This window comes from Lampetra fluviatilis, chromosome 20 (assembly GCF_964198595.1).
Source record: "Lampetra fluviatilis chromosome 20, kcLamFluv1.1, whole genome shotgun sequence".
Classification (NCBI taxonomy): domain Eukaryota; kingdom Metazoa; phylum Chordata; class Hyperoartia; order Petromyzontiformes; family Petromyzontidae; genus Lampetra; species Lampetra fluviatilis.
This window is the reverse complement of record NC_136294.1, coordinates 10,137,941-10,150,942: the sequence shown is the minus strand read 5'-3', so window position 1 is coordinate 10,150,942 and position 13,002 is coordinate 10,137,941. Positions and strand designations below refer to the sequence as shown.

General features: G+C 43.8%; 1 protein-coding gene across 6 annotated transcripts in view; it reads left to right on the top strand.

The window, feature by feature from the left end:
- LOC144937950 (SUN domain-containing ossification factor-like) overlaps positions 1-13,002 on the top strand; it is a 79,868-nt gene that overhangs the window by 24,870 nt on the left and 41,996 nt on the right. For 4 of the 6 annotated variants that reach the window (XM_078865593.1, XM_078865594.1, XM_078865592.1 and 1 more), the window contains exon 1: positions 7,486-7,915. The exons of the other annotated variants lie outside the window; for them this stretch is intronic. In XM_078865593.1, the coding sequence (XP_078721719.1) occupies positions 7,557-7,915 (359 nt within the window). In that variant the 5' untranslated portion in view covers positions 7,486-7,556. Of the gene's footprint in view, positions 1-7,485; positions 7,916-13,002 lie in introns of those variants that run through there. 6 annotated transcript variants of the gene reach the window in all.

Below are 13,002 nucleotides of genomic sequence, written 5' to 3'. Positions count from 1 at the left end.
AGTGTCAAAGGTTACTGATGCTGGACACTTGAAAAATGTATTTCTCCACCACTAATATCTGCGTTGAGTTAAGAGGCGTAAGCCTCATAGTATGTGGATGGCGGGGGGGCAAGGTCGTACACAGTGTCCCTGCCCATCTTATCTTAACGTAATGTTTATAGCGCCTTAATGAAGGCGCTTTACCGAGAATTAAGAATGGTACAACGTGTGAATGTGATGGTGGAGATGGGGTGAATAAAATAGATGAAGCAATGGGTGCGAATCTGTGACGTGTGAATTCGGTTGAAAGCTAAATTGATGACGGTAAATGATGATGAATGGATTTAATGAATAGAGGAATAAGTGATAGCCATATGAGAATATGAAGAGGGAGCCGGTAGTGGTTGGTGGTAATGAGGGGGGAGATTAAGGGGCCGTGGAGCGAGCAAGTGAAAATAAGTCAGTTTTTAGCGAGGAGCGGAAATAAATAATTATTTCTTTTTTAAGTTTCTGGAGTGTCCAGGACAGTTCTGAGCTCAATGGTCACTGAGCCAGGGCATATCGGTGACTACCTTATGAAAACTGGGTTTAACATTAAAAAAAACTCTATTTACTGCAGATTTCACTGGGCGAAAGCTAAACTGACACATCTGTGAGCATAAAACTCGAGCCAGTGTGCTGTTTAACCACTCTATCTTGACAAGTTACTTTCCATGACGTTCACATATTAATCCCTGCATGTGCTCGACCACGTTCATAGTTAAAGTGGCTAAAATTACGCCGCTAACCCCGAATTGGTTGTCACACAATCCCGCTAATATGTGCAGAACAATTCTGCCGTATCGGAGTTCGCTGTCTACGAATTGTGACTTGCCGTTGCCTCATTCCTGTGTCAACTGTTTTGGCAGTTAGGTTTATATTGCTTTTTTATGCAGATCATCACAGATGTTCAACCGCAGCAAATGACGCTGTGCGCTTAACACAACTGACACCAATCATTGGGCTGAGATCCAGTTTTTATAGATGTAAAAAAAAATTATTTCGTTAAAGTGGATTTTGTGCTCTAATGATGATATGAACGATAATTATTTACCAAAGGGAAAGGCTCACCTACACTATAGACTCTTTTAGGAGGGTCATACATTGTCTGTTTTGGCCACATATCGTGTACGAATGTTTGGCCTTCATGTTAGAAGGAAACCAGAATACACCCATGCATACGACGGAGTAACACTCAACTATCCGCATGGATAGATTCAGTCCACGGGAAAAAAAATTATTCTGCAAGGGGACTAAATATAACTGTGGATCGCACCGATTCCTTTACTGGCATCTCCTGGCATCTTGCAGCCCTTGCGGTAATACGACAATTCCTGCAATGCCTTTGCAAGAAACTGTGCCATTGTTCAATAAAAAATTTACTTGCATCACAAACAGTTTTACTCCTGAGCTAATAATATGATGTATGAGATTATTCAAATGAAGAAATATGGATAAGTAGGTTTGATTTCACGAGGCAGTCGTTATTGGCCACACAATTAGTGCCAACTCTTTCTCTTTGCCCTGTTTAAGAAGTTAGAGCGCCCACGAAGCCACCATGTACAAACACAGGCCATACAATATATGTACTACGACGAACACGTTGTAGTATAACATGGGACTCGTGACTTTCATCTCAACAATGAGGCAAAGCATGTTGCCGCATGCTCCACGTGCGCCATCGCGCTGCACCTGGAACGCGTTAAGGGCTGTGTCCATACTGGTTTCGCATTGCGTTGGCCCCAGAGGTGGCACACAAACTAACCCCTCCCCCACGTGCTGCCGTGAAATCTGGTTTTCATTTCATGCAGAGCTATTGGTCAACTGTGGCACGTTCAGTGTGACGTGTTTTTGATTCACTAATGATGTCTCGCGTGCCTGAATTTTATTTGGGACATCATGTCTGAATTTATTTTACTCGTAGGTCCCCGCCGTTGGCCGTGTTCTGTAGGGGTCGTTCCGTACCCGCCACCTGCTGGCGCCACTACTAAGCCTTGCATAACACGAGCTTCGGACACTCAAAACTGGGGGAGTTGACCTGCGCCGGCTTTCAATTGGCCGCTCTTTTGAGTGCTTCCCCCAAGGGCCTCAAGATTGAGGTCAATATGTTATTGTGAGGAGTTACGTTGATGTTACCACACCTTGGCCATCTCCTCCTTGCGTCAGACAGATCTCTCGGTTGACACTCAAGCCTCCAAATTCTCCTCGTGCAATACCACAAGAGGATAATTGTTTCAGGTCTTCGCTTTGATCTCCGTCTTCTGGGTGCTACTCCAGTGCCTGTGTGTAACCCGCCTACACGTTGCTTATCACACGTATGGCAGAAAGTGTGTTGCGAATAATTTCCGAAATTCCGAATAAAACATTTAGTTTAATGTGCATTTCGCAGTCCTCACGACGAATTTTTGTTTGACGTTCATTTTATTTTGAGTATTTTTTTATGATCTACATTTGTTATGTTCAGACTGTGGACAGTCCTTTTGCAAACACAGCACTAACTATCGTTTCAATAATGCTCCCCATTACACTCAAACTGAGTGTACAGTTTTGCCAATCATAATATTTCCACCATAATTTTTAACAATCAGAGATAAGTCACACTCTTCAAAAACAAAACACAATATACATGATCTGCTGTAGCAACCAATGTGCTAAATAGCTTGAGGTCGTTGAATGCAATCGGGTTTTCATTGTTAAACCTGACAACACGACTTGTTTTCCGGGCAAAGGAAAACACTGAAAACAGAACTCAAACCTAAACTTAGTGTTTTCTAAAGGTCGCCCAAGCACAGAGCATGGAACAAGCCCCAACTGGCAATTTGATCTCTCATTTGGAAGGTTGGGCTGTAGCGAGTTAAATGTTTACGTGGGCGTGTTGAGTCTTGATCGTGTTTACATTCACTTTCATTACAGAAGGATAATATTTACTACCACATTTAAAAATTCACTCATAAATAAACCGTAAACGGAATAAGGCATGGTACGATTTCACACGCTTGACGGGTTGGCGTTTGATCCAATAATTATCTATTTTCACACACACACACGTGCAATTTATAATGCCTTGTATTGTAAGCATCATAATGTACAGTATTGCAATCAATCTAACTTGACATACCTGAAAATCTGAATAATTTATAAATGTAACCATAAAAACACAAGATATTTTAAGGCCATGCGGCTATGTTGGAATGCTGAGCCAGCACAATTAAGAACCTCGGTTTGAATCTTCATAAAACCAGCTACATTCCACGGATTATGGTAAATGACTGACACTTGTCGACAGATTTGGATAGAGCGCGAAGGAATGTTCCCTCGTGTTGCGTATGCAAATCTTGATTACGGTGGCAAGGAACGCTTGAGAGTGTTGTGTAAGAGATGCCTTTTGAAGTTACTGGATGTAGATTTGCCGTATCATCTTCCCCAGAGCCGCTCCTTGACACGCAGCGAAGCACTGCCAACTGAATGAGTTCCAGAAAACCGATGATTTGCTTTTGGAAATAGATCAACCGTGTTTTGGATGACAGATGTCTGAATGTGTCCACCTTTGATGGACAATTGTAAAGTTGATGCAACCTGATAAAACAACATTCTATTGTACTCACCTGCAAGACAGCACTGTATTCCTGCAGCTTCAGTGAGCAGCAGACAGAAGCCTGTAACTTTCTTTGCAGCTCACAATGAATATTTAATGTGAGCCCCTAGTGCATTGCCACCCCCAAGCAAGGTAAAACTCCACCGAGTTAACAAGGAAGAATTTGGCATTCGGTTTTACCTGCTTGTATCTCAGCATTTAAGGCCACATTTCGTCAGTGTCCATAGAGTGCTGACCTTAGCATGTGTCCATCTGAGACAGGCACGTAACTATGTATTGTGCAAATATACTAGTTAAATATTTCACCTTAGCATGTGTCCATCTGAGACAGGCACGTAACTATGTATTGTGCAAATATACTAGTTAAATATTTCACCTTTGATAGATTTTTTTTGGGTTAGATTGGGTAGAATAAAAACAAATATTGCATGGATAATATTGGTCGTGAAAGCCTTACGTGTTATTTAACCTTTCATTGTGTATGCCTTTGTCATTCAATTGCAACTGTATCATTTTAAAAAAATGGACGCGTGATGGAGGCATAGTCGGTATATATCAGAGATGTGGGGGCCATTCGTGAGCATTAGACACGAGCCTCCCGGGCGATGTGGTATCATGAGCGAGGCTGGCGTCACATACCATATGTTTTCTCACATCAGTCGGTGTCCTTTATTTGACCAGGAGATGAAACAAACCTATCGAGACTCGCAAATCTCTTTGCCTCTTTTGGCACGTGATACACAACCACAGTGGAGCTTCTTACCGTTGTGGTCACACGGTTGCACATGGGTAGGTGTGCCGTCGTGGTTTGGGTGTCATTTAGCCCTCAACCTATCGACACACATTTTACACTATTAAAAAAAACTGGCCAGCTTGATAAAAGTGCGTGCTAAAACTTACAGACAAATAAAAGCAGAATTAAAAGGGACCAGGCTCGGCATCCTGACTCTTGTCAGTCGAGGCTCGTCGTCCCAAGCAGAGGCTGCTATCCAAGCCCCACTCTTCCCTAATGGGCACTTGCTGCTTCCTGCACGGCTATCACCCGCCCCCTACCTTTATTATCGCGGCATGAATACTTCCGATGACAAAAGCACGTTCAAAAGTATTACATAATCTGCGAATATACATAATTCATCTTACTTGATTACTGTTGTTATAACGTGTTCGGACAATCACACTTATTATATCCTGAGTCATAACGTGAAATGAAGAAGTGTGCTGATGTAACTCCTTCATGGAGCAGAGTCTGACTGGCGGAATGGCCCCGGAAGATGACACCACAGAACGATTCCTGGAGTCACTTCAATAGGCCTCTAGTTTCCCAACGCGAGAGAGCAGTCCTTCGTGTTTTGTATACAATTCTTTGCTGTGTGTCAGTCAACGACTAATCACATGATCTGTATTTACCAAAGCTGGCATTAATTAATGTCAGTGACTTGACAAATATAAATCATTATGAGTGCTTCTGCATTCTTGGTGACCAGGCTGAGACCCCGAAATTTGCCACAGTTGACAATCAGGTTGCTAAATCAAACGGCAGGATGTCAGTGGTGCTGACTCACCGCTCCAACTTGGCCATTGTGAGTTTCCTGAGCCTTTTAATCTCTCTATGAAGCAACTCTTTCCCCCCCCCCTCCTCTTTCCTCAGAATACAACATTTGGATGAGGTGCGGTTGTAATGCAGGTTAGAGTACACAAATATAGACTGACGTAGCAGGACAAATCGTGTTTAAAAGTCCCGTTCACAGTGACGGACTGTTGATGCTGTAAGAAATGTCCCTGGATTGGTTGATTTTTCAGGAGAACTGACATTTCAATAGTTTACACCCAGTGTTTATCACAACCATTGTGTTGTTTGTATATAAGCACATACAGCTGAGGATTTGAGGCTCTCATAAAGGGGCAGTGGACATGATGGGGTGTGGTGTGTGGTAAACATCACCACTGGGGAGTCAAAGGCAGCCGGGCATGGTGCTGGCCACTCACCCCCTCGTGTTCCGTGCCAGCCATCATAGGTGCTCGCTAACAGCACTTTCCCTAACAGGCTGTTAAGGCTATACGGGGGATCTTTATCTTGTGTGCGTGAGTGAGTGTTGTGAATGCTGTATAAATGTTTTCCATGCTTTGGGAACTGTCAACTAGCTCATTACCTCCTAAGTAGGTATTATTTGTAGAAGAACACAACTGCCCAAAGAAGGCTTTTTAAATGCCATGTGTGTGCCACAGGATGGGCTTTAAAAATTCCCCGTCAGTGTTGGAAAGAATACACGTGCAACATATATACACAAAGAGAAATATTCCATGTATAGCCTTTAACAGAATGTTGGGGCAAGTGCTGTTAGCGAACACCTATGAAGGCCGGCAAAGCACACGAGGGGTGGGTGGTCAACACCACGCCCAGCCATATATATACACACACACAGACACACAGACACATTTATAACGTAATAGCTTGGGAATTTTTGTTATTATTTCACCAAATTTGGCAAACATTGTCTCAATAACACATGAGAGCCAGATGTGCTTGTTCACAGATTACCATGGGAGGAACTGGTATTTTATTAATCTGATTAAATTAATTATCCCGTCCGCAGTAATAATGGGATGAAACGATTGCGCAAGTCCTCTTGTCCGCATCGAAAATGAGATGAGCAGCAATTTTTTTACGTAGTCTCCGCACATTTGTGCATTCAAAAAAGTGGTCTATATGGGTGTATTCAGAAAAAAATTACATGCGACTTAATTTTTGTCAGTAATGTTTTTTTTTGTAATCGTATGTGTGCCGATATGTAGCCATGAGCCTGAGACATTTCCAAAGTTTCCGCTTCAGTCATCCTAATAGGAATTACAGGTTCATTGAAGTAATAACAGGTGTATTTTGATTGTCACGCAGAAGATTTTCAAGATATTGATGTCTCGGACAACGAACCTTCAGAAACGATGTACAAATGTTTTCAGTCGGTGTCTCCTTGTGCAAATGATCACGGAGCCCTGCTCATGTCCATTGGCAGACTTGAGGCATTGGTGGAAATTTCCAAATTATCTTGGCAGAGACCAGTCTGTCCCTAGAACAATCACATTTAATGTCCCACAAAGTGGTACCAATTTTTTTTGACCCAAGAAGGGATGATGGGCTTAGTCGACAATGACCGGGATTTTAATTTTTCCAACTTTCCACTCGTGAGTCAAATGCTCTGCCCAAAATGGCTCCAAGCGAGATATAAAAAAGAGGCAAATCACATTTTCATTTATCTAGATAGAGGTCTTACTTTTTAAACAAATTGCAGCACAACATTTGCCTTGAATTACAGGGTGTTCCACTTCAGTGAACATTTGTATGTGTGTCATCCGTGGGATCGTGGCAAGTGATGATGCAAAAAGTGCCGCGTTGGAAGCTGCCCCCTTTGAACGATTGGACCAAACCATTACCCGTTCCTTGGGGAGAATCACAAACATACAATAGCGATAGTTTAGCTTTGCTACTACATAAACATTACAAGAGAAAAAAAAACTTTTGTACGTAAGTGTAAATTTGAGCTTTGGACATTTTTCGGGAACTAAAAAAGCTTCGGTTGCTGTTTAAGAGTGGTTGGAGCTATCTGATCTGTCGCCTAGTTTTTACTTTGGTTCATTCCGCTTGTCAATGGGCTTGTGTCCGGACGTATATATATCCTGGTGTGTCTGAGTGCTTAGATAGCGTCATACAGGTCTAACAGGTCTCATAGAACTGGACGATTCTGACTCTTGACGTTTAAAGCTGCCTGCTGCTCTCCAAGGATATTATGGCCAGTGCATAACTCTCATGCAGCCTTGTAACTACTTACCCTGCACAGCAACAGCATGTCGCAGGACATCACAATTTTGCGCGGCGACTTATGAACTCAAACGGTCAAAAGCTCTGTCCTTCCGACTTCTTCACTCACGTCTTCCGTTGAACAATGGGATGGAACGTTGTCGTTGCAATCGGGCCCTCATCACAATCCCCGGTGGTAGAACGGAGGCGCCAATGAAGGAGTTCCCCGCGCATCGTCAAGCGAGAGCCATGGGGGGCGTTAACCCTCCGCTCGTGCGCCGCTGCTGGGCCGACTGCGCGGCGTGCGCCTGCGGGAGAAACCACGCGCTCCGCGGAGATGACCGGTGGACGCCGGGCGAGCCGCATCGAGCGCCGAGCGCGGGTTTGCAAGAGCGCGTGGCGCCGGGGAACAGGGTGCTGCCCGGAATGCCGTACCTCGCGCTGTGTGCTGTGTGCATCTTGCTCTGCGTCCCATACCCTTCACTCAAGTCACGAGTCTCACCGTCGAGGTACCACGGGCCTGGGCGCGCGAGCCGCACGCGGCGTTAATACTTTATGCCCATCGCAGTTGTAATGATTGCGATTGAATTGAGCTCGTGGCATTACTGTTTGTTGTGTGTGCAGTCAAATCATCTATGATTTTCATATTTATATGTAGGAGATACAATTTGTAAATGTAAAGGAAGGGGAGTTATTTAATTTTATTTTATATTTTGTAGAAACAGTTATTCCATTATTATTGCAAGAATATAAATCCTGCTTAACCATAATGGCCAGTGTGGGTTGGTGAACCCCTATGATCGATATGACGTTGGAAAGCCTTCATCCGGCACTGGATTGCCAATGGGCTGTAATTATCTGAATTATTCGTTTATCACGACTACACGTACTTTAGGCTGGATGGTGCCTAGTGAGGCTAAATCACTCAATTCATAACGGGAAGGTCTCACAAAGCTTACATTTTGGTAAGTGGACAACTTTGCTAAATCATCTCTGTGGTCAAAAAATGCGTCCGACTTTTACGGAAAGTCAGTAGTTGGTGTTTTGTACTGTGACTGGCCCCTGTCTTAGTAACGTGGAACTTATATCACTGCCTCGGCGCTGTCAATAATAATAAGAATAATGAAAACCACCCCAACCAGGCTTGTTTAAGTAGGGAGGCATATGTTAAACAAAAATAAACCTGCGTTCAATTTCACCTTGACATCCCAGGTTACAAAGCAGCAGGGTTCTTAATCTGAAGGTTTGTCAGATCTCTAACCCTGTGTGAGAGTCAACTCGACTACATCATTTATCTTTGTTAAGGTTTTCATTTTTCACGCATGCTCATCAATCATCGATGTGACAGTGGGAGGTCATGGATTTTGTTTCATATTTCGCAACTAAACTTACCACTTATTTAAGAAATCAGGTCGGCGAATGCAAAGATCTTTGTTTTATCTTTGCGACAGCAAAAAATAAACCCCTTATTACTTTAATTAACATGTTATTTGGCCTAAGTTCACCGGAGCATCAATGTTATGGCCTTATTCAATATACGGGCATACGTATGCGTGATTGTTAACACAAAGATACGCGATTTGATATGGATTATAGATCATGCAAATTTTACTTTAATTGAATACACTGGTAGATTCCACGTGGAAATGGGGACACTATATTTTCTGTGTATTAACTTACATTGCAATGTTTCATTCTAGTTTTGTGAAAATCCTTATCGCTGGCAGAAAGGTCACAAATGAAACCCTGAGCCCTCCTATACTTTAAATGCTTTAAGGCAGCATTTTTGTAATTCTTAAGCATTTACGGCACCGCTTTTGTGGGTGTGTGTGAGTGTACGTGGGGAGCGGTGGCATATTGGTTAGCGCACTGCGCTTTGAACCTTGCGACCCGCGTTTGGGTGCCGCTCCCGGCCAATCCCCTAGGTCGACCCAGCCTTAGATGAGTACTGAGTGCGGTGTGTCATCATCAGCATTGCGGAGTCAAAGGTAGCAGGCCGGGTGTGTTGCTGGCCACTCACCTCCTCGTGTGCCGTGCCGGCCTTTAATAAGCGCTCGCAAAACAGGATCTTGCTGCAACTTTCTGCTAACACCTACATGGGGGTGGGGGGGGGAAGCTTTATAAGGGTGTGTGCATATCCAGGTGTCTATCCAACAACGCCGCCGTGTTGTATGTAGTTCGTCGCCACCGTTGTGAAATGCGCGAAAAGAAATGCGTGGAATTGACGGACGCTGCAGGAGGTGTGGCCCACGTGAGCTACTCAAATTTGCCACGTGCGCGCTGTGCGTAACGCGAGCGGGGCCCGCCACAGCCACCTTTGAACTTGGCAGCTGTGCACAAAGGGCGACATGCCCCCACCCCACCCACCTCCCACCCTTCGTTATCCCGTCTTCTGTAATGCACTCCTTGGACGCGGCACACTGCGACTAAGCGTATCAACGAAAATGTTTGGTGAAGGTTATTGCGGTACGTGAAATGCCGGTATCGCAAAATTTACTACACCGCAACATACTTTAATCTGGAATTGTGATATGCAACAGCTGTTTTTTCTTATTGTAAACTTGTGTTTCCTTTGTCCTGCTTGCCGGTGCAAGTTTACATAAACTTTGCGCCACCCTGCTTGGTTATATAGTGTGACACGCAATACAATTTGGTTTCGACGTGTAAACAGTTTGATGTGACCTATCGTAATATACCACACGCATCATCCCACCCAGCTAGCATGGGTGTGACCGTGTATCATCTCCCATTGATAGAAACTTTATAAGGGTACCGCGTGTCACGTTTCCACATTGTTTTTGCATTGTGCATAATGCAGGCAGACCACGTTATAGTGTTCCCAGGCGATAACGGCTGTTTTAACAAAATCGTACATATCTAGCTATGCGGCGTTTGCGGTTACAACGCACCACGACTCGCTCTTGGAAGGTTGCAAGTTCACATCCTGTTACTTAGGCTTTGTCGGACCCATCAGCTGTCTGGGATCGATATGTGGAGAAGCGCTTTTTTTTTGGAAAGCCCAACATAGGGCATGTTGTAGTGAGACTTTGGTCCTCGCCATGGTGAATGTGGAAATTAAGCGCTAACTCAAGAGGAGCCAATGTGGATGAACACTCATTTGAGTGGAGGGGGGGGACACACACGCGCTTTTTGACCAATAGTCCATCGTGTAGAATTTATGATAAATTGCGTCACTTTAAGCTATATATTTTGATGCGAGCAATACGTTATTCAAGGAAGTTCTGCATCTCAAGAAAATGTCCGCTTACAGACGAAATGTGCATAACCAACAAGCTGTTTCAAACAACTGTTTGAATCGAAAATCCGTGAGTGCAATAATGTCTGGCATCTGCAGGCAGCACAGCACCATTAAGAATTTGGGTTTGTGAAACTTTGGGATTTTGGTGTTGGGCCTTTTTTCAACGGTTTTATTTAACTTGACTCCTGTTCAAATTTTGATTTAAGCTTTCGTGACTGCAGGGATTCATATTCTTGGTTCTTTTGGTAAAGTCACGTAGAAGGGAAATAATAAATAAATAATAAAGATGTATTTTTTCCCCTTCTACGTGACTTTACCGAAAGAACCAATAATTTGACTCCTGTTTGTCGTGGTCAAATCTTGTAATCAAAATTTTGTCTACTTTCTGTTGTCCAATCAATTCAAAATTTTGCACACGTACTCGGATCCAGTGACAATGCATGCCTGTATCAAAATCGGTATCAAGTAATCAATTAATTGGTTCTTTTAAAGCAATTAAAATTTTGTATGGACGGCTTATTCATTAAATATTTATTTGGGGAGGTCAAAAACGTCGCGGTCCCTAAACTCTGGAATCGCCTCGCCCAAGAAGCAGGCGCCACGTGTCTCTTGTCATCAAGATGTCGACCACTTCCCCTTGTCCAATCGAGTTATTTACTTTTTAGTGTTTCTACTGAAACAAACAGTAAGGAGGGGGAGGGACATATTTGGATGTGTCTACAGTATACTGTACAAGTGTAGAGGAGCTCTTAATGCTTGACGTTTTCACAGTACATCACAGGGTCTTTTTTTGTTCATTTTGCAACAGATGGCACACTTTGGTAATTCCATGCAGAAATAATTGGGAAGGGGGTGGGGGTGTGCGAGCTCAATGGAGAATCTGCTGATCCTGATAACATTTTCGGACCTTATGAGTCCACAGAAGGTGGCGTGTCGCTGCTGACCTAGATACCCCAAGCCGAACAGTAGTATTATAACATGCTGCATTTGCATGTTATTTACGAGGGTGCAGTCATTTGAAACCTGCTGTAAATGTTAAAGGTCTGGGTGTCTGTCAGGAGCCTGCCCTGCCGTAATTTTACTGTTTGACCTCTCATTGTTAGTGCGCCACGTAACAACAATAATAATCCTGATTAAATTTTAAAGTATCTTTCATGGACGATCTCAAAGCACTGCACGAGACCTGGGATCTCAGAGGAGATCTGCATCCCACGGATCATAGAGGCCTTGAAGGGGCGATTGGTTTGGGTGCAGCGTGTCTCTGGTGTGGGCCGGGGCAAGGTGATATTCGAAGCTGGCGAAAAATAAAACAAAAAAGGCCGACCCCTGTGGAAAGATGACGCAGGTTGTATCATCACCTGCCAGACAAGCACTGTTTGGGCCCTGTATCCAGTGCTGTGGAAATATGCTCAGAGATTTTTTTTTACTCAGTGTTTCCTTAAAATATGTTTATAATTCAGGAGTGGGGTGCCACGGTATATATTAGTTTTCTTTACAAAATCTCATTAATTCCACAATGACCGAATTGAGTGCATTTACAGAATGTACTGTTATTTATAAAAACCGTATATATAATCCAAGTGGGATCTTTAAACATGGGATGTGTTTTAATGTAGTGTAACTGCATCACCACCAGTTAAAGGGTACGTGTTTGAATCCTGGTTTTGGGGATGACAGCCTTTCATTCGTCCAGGGTCAATAAAATGAATGCCACGGTACATTTGTCAAAGCAGGTAATTCGATGATTCCGTCCCGAGCGCTCAGTTCCAATGAACTCTTCAAAAACACAGGCTTCGCCAAAGCTGAAAGGTTTGTGGGGGGAGGTCGAAGGAGGGGAATTGAGAGGGTATGACGGGCGACGTGATCCGATTAACGCAGAGGGGGCGGCCATGCGTCGCGACACGCGTCGCTATTTTCGGGAGCAATCGGGCTTGCAAAAAAAACGCTCCAGAAGGGGGGCGGAGGGGGGACGCTTTGCCCGCCGGCCTCCAAAACTTCCGCTTGGCTGCAGCCAGCAAATTAGCATGACATGGCAACGGATGCGACATCTCGGCGGCTGTGCACATGCACTCGAGTGAAGATGACAGAGCAAACAAGCACCCAAAACTAATAAATTGGTCCCATAGATTCCCACTCATACAATGCTGGCATGGCTCTCAAGTCCATTAATAGCCTTGAGCCATTGGCATATATTCCACATTCCTGTGTCACTGTATAGGACAATCACTGTCGACTGCCAACAAAAGAAGAGATAAAACACCAAAATTGCTGTTATCTTGTAGATAGGCACCTATTCTGTATATCCTCGGTTGTCCAACGGGAGCCTGTTTGTTAATG